Below are 13290 nucleotides of genomic sequence, written 5' to 3'. Positions count from 1 at the left end.
CCTATCCAGCTTCACCTCTAAGAGTAACGGTTAGGTACCAGGCTATTCACTTTGTTCATGCGGTCCCTAGCAATCTAGTTTAGCAGGAACCCCTTAAGTTATGTGACGCTATGCTATTAGGAAGAAGAGAATATAATATGAAGTTGGGAAGAGTTAATGTCGAGACACGGAGAAGAGTGAGTTGGGTTATGTAGTAAAAGCTGAGGAGAGACAGGAATAAATTTACAAGAACCCGCTAGATGAAAAGAAAAGGCACACGCAGCTTTCTACATCTAGTCACTCTCGTGACCAGGAATTACTGATGTTTTAGGAAACTTTGGCTGAGGAGGCGGTCCTTCTCGGCGTTTGCGATCCTCATCTGTTGAATACAGCCTGAAACCCCCTTTAGCTTTCGCTTTTTGTCTCGTTTTATCATTGGCACTAATCAGTCGCTGCCAGTCGCCCAACTGTAGATGCATGTGGTAGTTGAGAAGGTTGTCCTCGGGTGGAAAGTACTCCACTTGCCAATCTTCATCGTGATCGTCGGGCGTGTTTACGAGCTCATCTGGCATCTTTAACGCATAGTAGCCCCTGTAGAACTCCTTGTTCGGTCGGAGGTAATCTTTGGTCCAATGCTCCTCAGAGGGCCACCCCTGTTCGCACCACCTGTCAGAAATTTCAAACGGACTCAGTTGGATCCCCTCTTCTTTGGCACGTTGCTGAAGATGCTCCCTGTAGAACTTGTTTGGGGACACAATCGCTGCGTCCAGCTGTTGCTCTGTCGGCTTTATGCCGTCAGAAATTTCGATGAAAAGATCTCGATAGTTCCCGGCGATGCAGGCGAGTGTGACTTGGTGTTGGAAGTCAGGTCGGCGCCACGCCAGCTCGCGCAGGGTCTCCTCGTGCGGGCAGTGGGGCCACCAAAACAACTCGGGAAGGGTTTCGCCATCGATCTCGCTATCGATGCGGGAGAGGTCGTCGTTCATGATGAACCTAGCGTGGAAAGCTTGCCGAACAAGGGTGTTGTAGTAGCTGCGGGGGAAGATGTCGTCGACGCATGTTTCGAGCCACCGCGCGAACGGCGTGTGGTGGTAGGCTCCGCGCACAACAGCCGTGATCTCGTTTGAGATGGTGATTGGGCGTCGCAGGCGAGCATATCGGTCAATGTTGCCGTCCCAGGCGGCCATGAGGATCAAGATGTCTTTGTTGAGTGGAGGCAAATCTCTGGGAAGGGGCTTGTGCAGCAGGTCGATGTCCTCGTTTCGTAAGGAGGCGCTTCCAGGGTAGGGCCACGTGAAAATACCGGCATTGGCGTCTTCTTGAATGTCAAAGTAGTGGTCGGGCCGATGGCGCAACGCAGGTTCCTCATCGGAGGCGGCTTCGACCTCTTCAGCGGTTGCATGGGGTTGCAGCGAAGATCGAACAGCGGCGTCTCCGTTGAGACAAGCTCCCGGTCGTGGGTTCTGAAAATCAACGGATCGCGTGTAGTCGTTCATAACGGCATATCGCACGGGTTGAGCAACAATGGCCTCAAAAATGTCGGTGTGGCCGTTGTCCCGGGCTTCTTCGGCAATCGAGACATCCGGTAGCAAGTCGAGCTCGTCGAAGAGCGTTTTGTATCCTGCAACGGCACAGGCTCGGCCGACTTGATAGCGCATCTCCGGGTAACGGCGGACGATCTCGCGATAGGTGTCCTCGGTGGCAACGTCGGGATACCAGATGCAGTAAGGCATCACGGCCTGGGAAGCCATGTCTGGAATGGTGTTGCTCATGATGAGACGGGCGTTGCGAGCCCTGGAGTACAGGTTGCTGCTAGAGCAGACTTGGACAACTTCCGAGGACGTGGCGAAGGCTTCGGAGTGTCGAACCCCATGGACGAGGAACTCGTCCCCGTCACCGTAACCCCATTCTGGTGGGTCTGGTCGCAGGGAAGTTCCGCTGTAAACAGCAAGGTCCTCTCTGTCTCTCTCGCTCATCTGTATTTTCCTTGCAGAGAATGAGAGCATTCGTGGACGAGGAGTCAAAGGTTGAAGATAAGAAGCATTGGCCCAGAGCCGACGCAGCGGCAAAGTTGCTGTTTTTTTGGCAGGCCTGGCTGTTCGCAGCAGCATGTTGTATGCGGTAAATTAAAGAGGTCCGTCGATTTTTCCGCCGACGGAGAGTGTTAGTTGGAGAGGAGGAGGAGGAGGAGGAGGAGGAGGAGAAGGAGGAAAAGATGGAGGAAGACGATGAGGAGGACAACAAGGAAGATGAAGACGATGAGGAAAACAGACGGATAAAAAGCCATTCGGATAGCAGGTTCCGGGATCCTTGTATAGCTGGCCAAATCAAGCTCTTCTTGGCTGAGGCGTTTGTGTTGCGGCTGCAGGGTTAATCGTCTAACACATCCAAAAATCCATGCATATCCCTTCAAATCACCTGCAATCCAGGGCATATGCGGGGGCATCACTAATACTAGCTCCAGCGGAGGACGTCTGCATGCGGTTAGCAGAGACACGGTGTACATGATTCAGGTTGCGGATCCAGGCTGATGTTCAGGGATCCCCTGTTTCTTTGTGTGGGCTGTACTTGATTTGCAAGACAAGATAAGCCAATGGCAAGGGTGGTTGTTTTCTCTGCGTCCTGAGCGGTTACACAAAGGTGTAAGAGACTTGAACGAGGCGCCTCAAACGGCCCTATGTCACAAGAATCAACATCTATAGCTTTTTATCTACATGCATTGACAATCTTTTGGATTCTGGCATCCTGCTCCACGAACCTGTCACCAAACAGGGCAAGCTTATCAGAAGCCAAGGCTCTTCTCGCCGCTGCCGCTTCTTTAAACCCTTGAGCCGAAGTGCGCTCAGAGGCACCCCCATACGGTCCAACGAGCAGCGCCATGATGGCAAAAGGTGCCGAGACCGGGTCGTTCACGATGCTCTCGATCGTGAGAGCAGCGTTGCCAACCTCGCCAATGAGTAAGGCCATGCGAGCCACCACTGCCGCGCCTCCGAAGGCGGCACTCACAAGCTCGCCAGCGATGGGGAGCACGAGCAGGACGATGGAGAGAATCTCGAGGATCAGACGCTTTTTGTCGAGTTCCCGCTGCTCTGCACCAATCTTCTTGATCTGGTTCATGCTGTCAATAACCCCTTCCAGCATGAAGACAGGCATCGCCGCTGCAGTGACGATGTCGCTCGAGTCGTCGGCGTAGCCCATGACGACAATGGCGTAGGCGCCCAGCAACCGGCTCGACAGCGTTTCAATGTTGGGCATCGCAGCCTCGATGACGTCTTTTGGGTCTGACACCTTGACGTTGCCGCTCTTCACCGGTATGCCCTTCTTGTAGAGCCGCATCTGCCGGCACGGCGTTTTAGTAGTTCTGGGGCGCCAGTCTGGCGGGTCAATACACTCGCTATCTTTCCTTTGCTGCCACTCGCCAAAGGATATCCAGTCTTTCTCGATGCCGAGGTCCCGTTCTACGGCCTCGTAAAACCCCTCTGCATCAATGAGTGTGTAAGTGAGCGTCCAGGACTGCCCGAGCTTCCAGAACTGCTCGGACGGGGGGCATGGTCCACTCTTCGTCTTGGTCGTGATCGTCCAGGTACATGTGAAGAACTTGTTGCCTGCACCGCCGTCCAAGGACATGTACGCCGTCAGTTGAGGGTTGATGCTGTCCTCCACGTACTCGGCGTAATATCCGAAAAGGTCATCGTAGCCTTTGAGCGCGTTCTGGTACTCAGACTGGAAATTGTCAAGCGAATCGGAAAGGACACGAAGTGCCCAGCGGTCATAACAATCCGGGTTATAGCTACCCTTGCTGATCCCGTCAATCAGGTCATCCAGCGTTGCGGGACGCGTGTCCGGGTTGCAAGTGGCGAAGGAAGCCATGGCACTGGGATAGATCTCATCCTCCTCGACATCGTAGTCCGGCGGGTAGTACCCTGCCTCCCACGGGTCTGTTACGTCGCCAGAGGTGCACAAACCAGGACAGTTTCCACGGGCACAGGCAAAGGCGCAGAGACCATGGTCTTCGGGCGCCCCATCGAGGGTTCTCGCATCGCTAGAGCTCGTGGGTTCCAGCAGGTCCAGGGCGCCTTGGGCAGAGCAGTAGCACACGGCGATGGGACAGAACCCGTGAGCACACGAGAAGGCGCAGAGATCGTCAAAGTAAGGAGACGTGCTCATGGCCTCGCCTCGAGTGCAGGTTCCGGGCAGGAACTGCGAGACGGTGGAGATGACGGTGGGATGCTGCGTAGTGTCACAGTACGCAGAAGGGCAGAAACCCCAGTTGCATGCGTTCTGACAGAGACCCTGGTAGTCGCTGGTCTTCCCGGCGGCAGGAAAAGCGTCGACGCCCTTCCATGTCGGCCTCTCGACCTGGGCGCCGAGCTTGGTGCAGTGACAGGCTCCGGATGGGCAATATCCATAGCCGCAAGTGAACTCACAGAGTCTCGCAAAGCCAGGAAGCGGTCCGGTGCCCTCCACGCACACCTGATCTGTCCTGGAGTTCGGCTTCGCGGACACAGCTTTGGGAGAAACGGCACTGCCCACCCAGGCGTTCCAGTTGGTGTAGCCGTTGGTCTTGCTGCAGTCGGTCGTGATGGCGGTGCCTGCGATCTCGGTGACGACCGAGCCACCGCGGATCACTCGCACGCGCACGTCTCCCGTCGAGTCATAGTACCAGGCGTTGCCATGGTAGAGGCCGACGCCGCCTTCTGGGATCGTCGACCAGGACGCCTTTTGCGTCACGCCGCCAACCGTCACTTCGATCGTAGCAGACGACGCGAGCAGGGCCGTGAAGTATACCGCGTCCTTGGCAACGTTCCATGGGTGGAACTCGAGCTGAAGCTGGGACGCTGTGTTGCCTGACGTCCCACCGTCATTGCAGCTTGTCGATGGGTTCGGCCGGTACCAGGCCACAAGCCGTTCTGAATCCACAATGGTGGTGTTGTGCTTGTACATGTCGATGGAAAAGGGCAATGTCTCGCGCCAGCCGTCGTGAGGTAGCACAAAGTTGAAGGGAGCTTTTCCGATGGTGAAGGCCTCTAGGGCCTTGTCTCTCACTGGGCCGATGTGGTGGGATTCGCCATAGTCGTTCCAAGAGATGATCTCCACAAACTCAGGTCTCCACCAAAGAATCTCCTGCCAGCGCTCGAACCAGAGGTCATCGCCGCGCCACATCCAGTTCTTGTTGTATCCCGGCAGGTTTGTGTAGAACCAGGGCGAGGCAGGCATCATATATGGCTTCCCTCCAAGGTAGTCCTTGTAAGAGGCATCAACATAGGTATCCATGTCTTGGTCCCCCCAGGGCCAGGCCGCCCAGTTGAAAAGACCGTCAGCAACACCACCGGCCTTGGCCATGGCAGGCTTCGCGCCGAGAGAGGACCAGTCGGGAATAAAGAAACAGCCTGTGGCTGTCTTGATGTCGATCCAGTCTTCTGCTTGGTCCGGGCCCTCAAACGTTGATACAAAAGGCTTGCCTTTGTAGTGAAAGTAGGCGCCTGAGCCTGCGTAGCTGTTGATGAGAGACTCCACGTCGCTCTTGTGCCACGGACCGTTTCCAGCGTAATCAAAGGAGAAGAAAAGTTGAAACCCGAGAGAAGAGGGGTGTTGGAACGTCGCAGCCACGGACTTTTCGTTGGTTGCGTTGCTGTATGCCATGTTGAGCGCAAAGGCATCAATGTGAGCCTTCTGCGCAGCAGAAATGTCATCGATCCAGTCACTTGCGCTGTGGTTGGCCGAATTGGTGATCTTTTGTAGATTTCGGCAATGTGCATGGTTCGGCCAAGGGCAAAAGAAGGCAAGCTAATACCATAAAATGAGCGAAGCGCGATTGACATTGAGCCACGCTCATCAATGCGAGGATTCCCACGAGCAAGACAAGAGTCATAGTCATGAACGACGCAGTGACATCCAGGACGAAGTGTGCGGTCTCGTTGGCCAGTGTAAAACGAGAATGATGATGGATGATGGAGAAGTTCGGCGTCTTTCCAAAGCTCGTATGAACGGCACGAGACGCTTCAAGAACCCGACACGGCGTTCAGCAAAGCCCTCGATCCCATCGGACTGCTGTAACTGACTGACTAGGACACGGCTTTCAGTCCCGCACATGGTGGCAACTATTTTCTTACATCACGCGATGGTCCCATTAACCAACAGACACACATTTCCACAGCACGATGCCGACGCAACCGAATTAGCCCTGTCAGCAGTGGGGGCAGGCTAACTAACGCCCTCCTGGGGCAATGCACAAGATCGACTAACTTCCAACAGGCGTGTGTTTTGTGGGTTAAGCAATGCTTATTTTGGTTTAGCTTTGGATCCCAGCAGAAGGCCCCGTAGCCGAAGTCGTTGGAACTAACACAAAGCGTAGGACAACTGCCTATTACGTTGCAACTCTGGGCCGTCTCGGCTGAAATAGCCCGTTGTGACCGTTGTGCTTGTTGGGTCTTGTCATGGAATCCTTGCAATGGACCCTTTTTCGGCCCCTGTGCCTGGGCTATCTGCAGGGGGATGAGGGTCTTTTGCAGGTGGAGCATTGTTGAAGAGACAAAAACTTGAGACGCCCCGTAGGTTGGGAAGCGATCGAATTGCATCCCACCTGTTTTTGGAGAGATTGCAATAACGGGGTAGGCGGACCTTTGGTGGCAAGAATTCGTCAAGAGCGTCTCGGCGAGAGGCGCATGGCTGAGAGGATTTTCAAAGACATCGCGGTGGCAGTCAAGGGCATGAACCCCGAAAACGACCACGCACAAAGACTCATTCGACTTATTTAGCGACACGGAAGGGTTGAAAATCATCAAGGAGAACTTTGGAATGCAAACCCTCCCGGACAACGGCCCCAGATTCAAAGCAGAGTTGAAGTTTTGGTTGGATGGGATCGGCTTCAAGGATTCGCCCGCAGATGATTACCGCCCCAGGCTACATTCCCATCAACAGGAAATAAGTCAGACTACCCACTTTTCGGCACCCCCCCCATTTCGGCACCCCAAAAATGAAGCTATTCCCATCATACTCGTCGACTTCAATTAATCATTGACTTCTTCTAGATGCAACAACAATACAGCTTTCAGCTTCACTAGGGTATTCAGAGTCGCTGGATTCGGCTGCATCATCCTCTTTTTCCCCAGCCTTAAGTTGCGCCTGCTGGATGTCTTTGATGTTGGCGAACTTAGTGTTAGGATCCAGCTGGACTGCCCTTCTTTTCCTTACTGCAGTATTGGTGACTTGGGCCTGCAGAAGCTCCAGTTTCTGCTGGGTATTTGCCAGCTCATATGCCTGCTCGCTGAAGCCTTTTTTTACCTTCCTGAATAGAAGGCGTTGAGTAAAGGCATCATTCTCCAGCTCTGTGAATAGCTTCAACTGCCCAGCTAGATCCTTCATCTTCCTTGGCGTCGACCATGCCACTGCAGATGACGCAGATACCCATCCTTCAGCTTCCTTGCCTCCAGACTGCCCTTTGCTGACCTGATCAGATGATCCTGATGCTGCTGGTGTTGATGGGAGCAGTAGGGAGCTCATCAGAGGCTTCGCCATAGAGACAGGCCACAACCCTGTCCATTTCCAACCACTTCTAATGTTCTGCATCGTCATACCTGCAGTACGAGCCTTCTGATAACAGCCTATAAAGTTCCTCTTGCCTACAACAGTTGAATCATTCCACTGACCAAGGTATCCAAGCTCCTTCCTATAGGCTGCCTTGACAGGGCTGAAGACTGACTGATCAAGTGGCTGGAGGACATGGGAGGTATGTGGCGGTAAGAACAATAGATGGATGTTGTTTATATAGCATAACCACATAAAGTCAGTCGTTGTATGACTCCCATGTCCATCCATGATCAGCAGCCTGACCTCCTTGCCCTGAGGAAGAGTCTGAGGGATGAAGACCTTCTGCAGCCATTCAACTGCAGTGGCATCTGAAGTCCATCCATTCTCCGTTGCAGTGAATTGCCATCCTTCATAAGGGCCAAGGTCTAGAGGAAACCACTGCTGCTGGACTGCCTTGCCCTTATAGATAACGAGGGGATTCAGAACATGGCCCAGGGCAGAGATGCATTCGATGATGGATACCCATGCCCTTGATCCAGGCTGTTTCTTACGTACAGACTTCGTCTCAGACATGCCCAGCACCAGCCCATTAGATCCCTGGCCCTCAAGGATACCAGTCTCATCCATGTTGTATCTATTAGCTGGTTTGATGCTGGTGATCTCTGGTATGGCGAGTAGTTTGAACCAGTCCCTGATGACCTCAGTAGATGCCCCATTAACACGCCTAGAATCGATAGGGCGACTTCTCTGGACCTTGACTGATGGATTCCTCTTCAAGAAGGCTTGGATCCAGCCTTTTCCTATAGGCTCTGTATCCCCCATGGCATGGAGGATCCTTTCTGCGAATAGCCTCACTTGCAGATGGGTTGGGGCAACACCAAGGGCATGCTGAATGCGAACCCATTCAGCCAGTTTAGCCTCCTGACTAACAGAAAGTCTCTGCAGGTCAGAAAAGGCAATTGACCTTGGTTGAGTGCCCTTAATCCGATACTGAAGTGTTGATCTTGGGATGCCATACACCTGACCAGCCCTCTTAATGGGCATGCCGTTGGTTATTGCGTCAAGGGCCTGATTGACTTCATCTTCGGTATACTGGCCCATAAGGTCGAAAAGAAGCTCTGAGGAAAAAATGAGGTTATTCGCATAAGTATAGAAAATGTTGTTGATGTTGAAAGTTGAGGGGTATGTTCTGGTGATGAGGCATTTGAGGCATTTTTGGGGTGCCGAAATGGGGGGGGTGCCGAAAAGTGGGTAGTCTGACTTATGTTTATCTTCTTGACGGATGGATCGGGATAGAAGACCACCTCAGATGCCCGGCGAAGAAAATACATCGGCGAGGCGCTTAGACTAAGCATCTCTGCAAAGAACATGTGTTTTGGTCCTGTCTATCATTCAGCGATTGTTATTTGTAACAAAGCAACCTCTCCATACAATTCTAGAGATGTTTGATCGAGCAACCCTCAGGTTGAAACTTCAAGTTTTCCCTTCGTGGAGACTGCAAAGGAATGACGTATGCTGCAAATACCTTGCAGGGCTTCGGATAAGAGCCTCATTCGAGTGCCCACACCGGCAAACCCAATTCCACAATGACTGCTTCTCCTCCTCCGCTGTCATTGTGATCACGTTGTTGGGTGCAAATATATTACGCCGAGACCGCCAAGTCGATTGCCGAGTCGCCGACACTTCGCCCGTCGGGTCATAGTTAGCAGCCCTCCAGGAACTCAGCAGAAAAAAACACTCTTCATCGGCAGCATCGGGCCAAGACGGAAGATATTAGATGCAAGCAATTTCCAGACCCCGGCAGAGCCCGCTGTTACAGTCGGCGTGGGGCGCTGTGCCGCAGGTGGTCAAACTCCCTGGTGTCAAACCAACAAGCCCACTCTACCCTGGTGACTCTTTTTCAGAACCTCATTTGCCCGTGGCCGAATATCCATGCGAGATGAGGAGACCAGTTCCTGGCAAAAGTCCCATGCAGGCTTCAGGTGGAATTATAAAGTAAGGCGTGGCTCATGTGACCTTTGGATGGACAACCTGAACTACGAGTCAGTACTATGCGTAACTACATCAAAACAACTCCCACTCCTTTTCTACTTCCAGCCCATCATTACCTTTGAGGCAATCGTCTTTCAGAGGTCATTGAACAATAACTCCTCCTCCAAAACTGAAGACGACGCTTGCGACAATGTCCCGCCTTCTTTTCTGGGCCTTGCTGGCGCCCACCATCGCCATTGCAGAGGACTCGATGTCGTACATCTTCTACGACAACCAAGAGTTCCTAGTTAACAACTCCAACCTCGCCAGGATCTCTTGGACGGAGGTCGAGGCAGCTTTCAATCACCCGGCCCATGTCGACGTGGCGAGCTATGGAGGCTTGGACTGGACGAAGCCGTATCCTGGATCTCCCGTGGACGGCTTCCAGGCGCACCTCCGCATTGCCAACGATGTCCCGTGGCCGGCAAGTTTCGCGTCGAACGAGACGACCGAGGTCACGGCTTTGACGTTCAGCATCCCCGACTCCTTGATGGACCATTCCAAAGGTCTGCCCAAGCCCATGGACCCATCGTGGTTCATTTGCCAGCATTACTTCGTCAGCGCACTGCCGGATCCCACAGAGCCCGTGGACCACAGCTGCGGCTTCTTATCTGCGGAGTGTCGCGCCGACATGGAGACAAGTCTCACGGGAGGCTGGACCAAGGAAGACCCAGACGTCCCTTGCTCAGCCTTGATCCTCGATCCGATTCCCGTCAGCTGCCAGGACACATTGGGACTGGTCCGCGGGGATGTCATTGGTAGGTTACCTCTCTGTCTTCTATGAACTCGGGGTTTTTTGAGTCAAAATGCTGATCGACGTCCTTCCAGCGTGGAATTCGGACACGTTCACAGACCAGGCTGCTGCCAAGCTTGTGGCAATGGATGAGCTCAACCCTTGGTCTTGGTTCATTGGCACCGGCGGGGTTGAGGAAGGCAACTCGACGGCCTACTACGAAGCATCGAACCGCACATATGTTATCGGTACCGTCTTCGGCTACAGTACCAGTGTCACAGACAGCAACAAGCAGACACCCAAGCTGTCCCTCGCTTGTCTTCGACCCGAGTGGGTTCCTCCCACCACACCCAACACCCCGACTTCGACTGTAACCCCTTACGTTTACCCAACACAAGTCCCCTCTGGCGCTACTACCGTCAAGTCCTCTGCCACGTCTTCGATCCCGCCATCCGCTACCAGCTCGGACTCTGTATGTGCTTCGGGTGTCGCATCACCAAACAGCTCGAGCGGGAGTTCCAGCAGTTGTGCAGCTTCAGCTGTGAGTATGGGTACGGCCCGCCCACGGCCTGCCAGTGCTTGGAGTATTCTGGTACGCCTAAGACTACTCCTGATGCCAACTGGGTGGATGAAGGTCCCCTTGAAGGCGTTGCGGGTGATGACTTTGTAAATCCTGGCAGCTTTGCGTGCAAGCGCGATACCTGGCCAGGGTTAACATGCCGTTCCTGCTGAAGGATCTTGTGGTTGGCCTCAGCTTTGTGGCGCAGTTTTGTGTTTATTGTCTCTGACACAAAGGAAGGGTCTTTGCACTCAACTAGATTACCCCTGTTAGGGATTAACAGATTGTTCTACTAGAATTACCAACTATTGTCTTTTTCGAAGCCCTAGCAATAGACCAAATGATATTAGTCCCAACACCCCAGCAATACCAAAAGGCAGCCCAGTCCATCTAACGCCGCGTCGCATACCAGCAACAAAGGCCACCGAGTAAAGCGGACCAGCCAAAGCACCGCCAACGACATGCAGAACAGTCACAATCGAATACACGAGACTGACTTGCTCTGCCTTGATGTTGTCGGTGATGATGCTTCGTAGGAGGGACTGCATACCAGCGGCCGATGCTGTGGGAACGATGCCAGCCACGAAAAAGGGCACATTCCAACCAAGGCCGATGAGTAGCGTCCCGGTGCCGAGAAGAGCAGCGCTGACCTGGGCCAACGTGACATCTTTGGCGAAGCCACCCAGCCGGCGCTTGAGGAGACGGCCGACCAAGGGTAGCAGAGCCAAGAGAACGACTAGCTGGACGCCCTCGCCCAGAGCCCAGAACAGATTCGCCTTTGCAAAACTCCAGCCAAATCTCTTGGACGCGTATAGCAGGAGCATGATGGGAAACGAATCCTCGCTCATCTGGCACATCAAGACCAGACCTAGGAGAAAGAGGAGCCGTGATTGTCCCTTGACCAGCCGCCCTGCTGTTTGCAAAAGTTTCCATGTGCCAACCACCTTGACCCTGATACTGCGGGGTTCTTGCGATCTGCCGCCCGCCATCGTCTCACAATCCGATGTAGGCCCGCGTGTGTCCGTCTCGGGCAGCAACAGCGGCTCTCGTTCTCCGTCGGGGGCATTCGCAGGTGGCGCTGCAGCTTGACGGCTCTCATGAATGAACAAAGACGCAGTGCCAGCAAGGAAAATGCAACAGAGGCCTGCCGCCCAGGGCAGCCATAGGTCAATCTGCATCAACAGGGAGCTGGTGAGCTGACCAAGGACAGCCGCCACAATGCCAATGGCGTGGATGGCAAAAAATAGACCAATCCTAGCCTCTCCTGTTGTGCTATCTGCGGCAATGACGTGAACCATCGTCGTGACAACACCGAACCCACCGCCGATGACCTCGAATCCGACGGCGGCGAGGACTAGGCGTATGTTGAACACGGGAGAAAACCAGCCTAACAGGGGAGTCTCTCGATTAGCAAGTGGGCTATAGACACATAAAGGTCTTCACTGACATGTAGTAAAGTTCCAAGTTTCTTCTAACAGAAGCCCGAAAAGGGCCAGCGTCAAGACGTTGCGACGACCGAATCGATTGGCAGCCAGAGAATATGGGATCGCAAGCATGGCTTCAATGCCACAAACGAGGCATTGGTCAGTACGGCAAGGCAATCGCTCCGACAAAAGGTGTGAAGCTCACTGGGAAACGCCCCCAGCAGTCTTTCTGTTCCTTTGAGACTCCCGCCGATGAATCCGTCTCATGCCAAACCCCAGTTCAAAGCGGTACACATCCTGCCAGCTTGATCCGCACATCTTCAGAGACCCTGCCCTTGGGGCCACGCTCGCTTGGGGGCTGTTGGCCGCAGCACGACCTCACAAGGAGAGAATTGTCTGCTTAAGATAACGGTGGGCCACGAAGATACCGTCAACCCAATCATATCGACATGTCATTCGCAAGCAGGAGATAAGGTACCTTGGTGGCACAGTACGTACACAGCCTCCTCCTAGGCCTGGGCAAGATGTCCGCCCGGGGCCTGCAGTAGAAATCTTTGCGTGATGGTTACGAGACAAACGAAGGCTGTCGCGGACTTTTGTCATCTACACCATCTTGTTTCTTTAATGTCGGGTTTGAATAGAAAGGTTTCGTCTCGATTCTGGTCTCTAAGCTGACATGCAGGGGGAGGAAACTGACGACTCGTCTCTTACCACCGAAACAGGTAGCAATCGCTCGTGCAAGACAAGACAGCTGCTTTCAAGATCCAATCGTCGGTTCAAGGGCAAGAGAAATTCTACATTTGTATGGCCGTTGCGTTGCGTGGATCCATGGATAGCTGAGATGGGCCAATGGCATGTCGCCTGCTGTGGAATTGCAAGCTGAAGTAGATATCAGTTCCAGATGTTTCCAGTAGCCGCTGACTGGGCGAGCTTCATGTCGCAAAACAGACAGTGGACTCGTGTGTCGCGTCGAGACGACTGCGTGTGCTTCAACGGCCCACTCGATGCGCTCCAATGCAATTCGGTGTCAAGCG

General features: G+C 53.6%; 4 protein-coding genes across 4 annotated transcripts; 1 reads left to right on the top strand and 3 right to left on the bottom strand.

Annotated features, from left to right (window-relative positions):
- Window positions 1-272: 272 nt before the first annotated feature.
- Window positions 273-2090, bottom strand: CH63R_09553 (Alpha-mannosyltransferase; the record flags this gene model as incomplete). Its single annotated transcript, XM_018304527.1, has 1 exon — window positions 273-2090. One exon carries the CDS (start codon window positions 2088-2090, stop codon window positions 273-275), a length of 1818 nt encoding a protein of 605 aa, XP_018156550.1.
- Window positions 2091-2685: 595 nt separating this feature from the next.
- On the bottom strand, window positions 2686-5622 carry CH63R_09552 (Alpha-glucanase; the record flags this gene model as incomplete). The annotated part of the gene is made up of 1 exon (XM_018304526.1): window positions 2686-5622. The coding sequence occupies one exon, from the start codon at window positions 5620-5622 to the stop codon at window positions 2686-2688; it is 2937 nt and encodes a 978-aa protein (XP_018156549.1).
- A 4069-nt stretch (window positions 5623-9691) lies between these two features.
- CH63R_09551 (Alpha-glucanase) lies at window positions 9692-10943 on the top strand (the record flags this gene model as incomplete). The annotated part of the gene is made up of 2 exons (XM_018304525.1): window positions 9692-10298; window positions 10369-10943. The coding sequence occupies 2 exons, from the start codon at window positions 9692-9694 to the stop codon at window positions 10941-10943; spliced, it is 1182 nt and encodes a 393-aa protein (XP_018156548.1).
- Window positions 10944-11137: 194 nt separating this feature from the next.
- CH63R_09550 (ATP synthase F0) lies at window positions 11138-12388 on the bottom strand (the record flags this gene model as incomplete). Its single annotated transcript, XM_018304524.1, has 2 exons — window positions 11138-12219; window positions 12280-12388. The coding sequence occupies 2 exons, from the start codon at window positions 12386-12388 to the stop codon at window positions 11138-11140; spliced, it is 1191 nt and encodes a 396-aa protein (XP_018156547.1).
- Between the last annotated feature and the right edge of the window lie 902 nt (window positions 12389-13290).

This window comes from Colletotrichum higginsianum, chromosome 6, assembly GCF_001672515.1.
Source record: "Colletotrichum higginsianum IMI 349063 chromosome 6, whole genome shotgun sequence".
Lineage (NCBI taxonomy): Eukaryota > Fungi > Ascomycota > Sordariomycetes > Glomerellales > Glomerellaceae > Colletotrichum > Colletotrichum higginsianum.
Note: the sequence above shows the minus strand (reverse complement) of the source record. Positions and strands in the feature narration are given on the sequence as shown.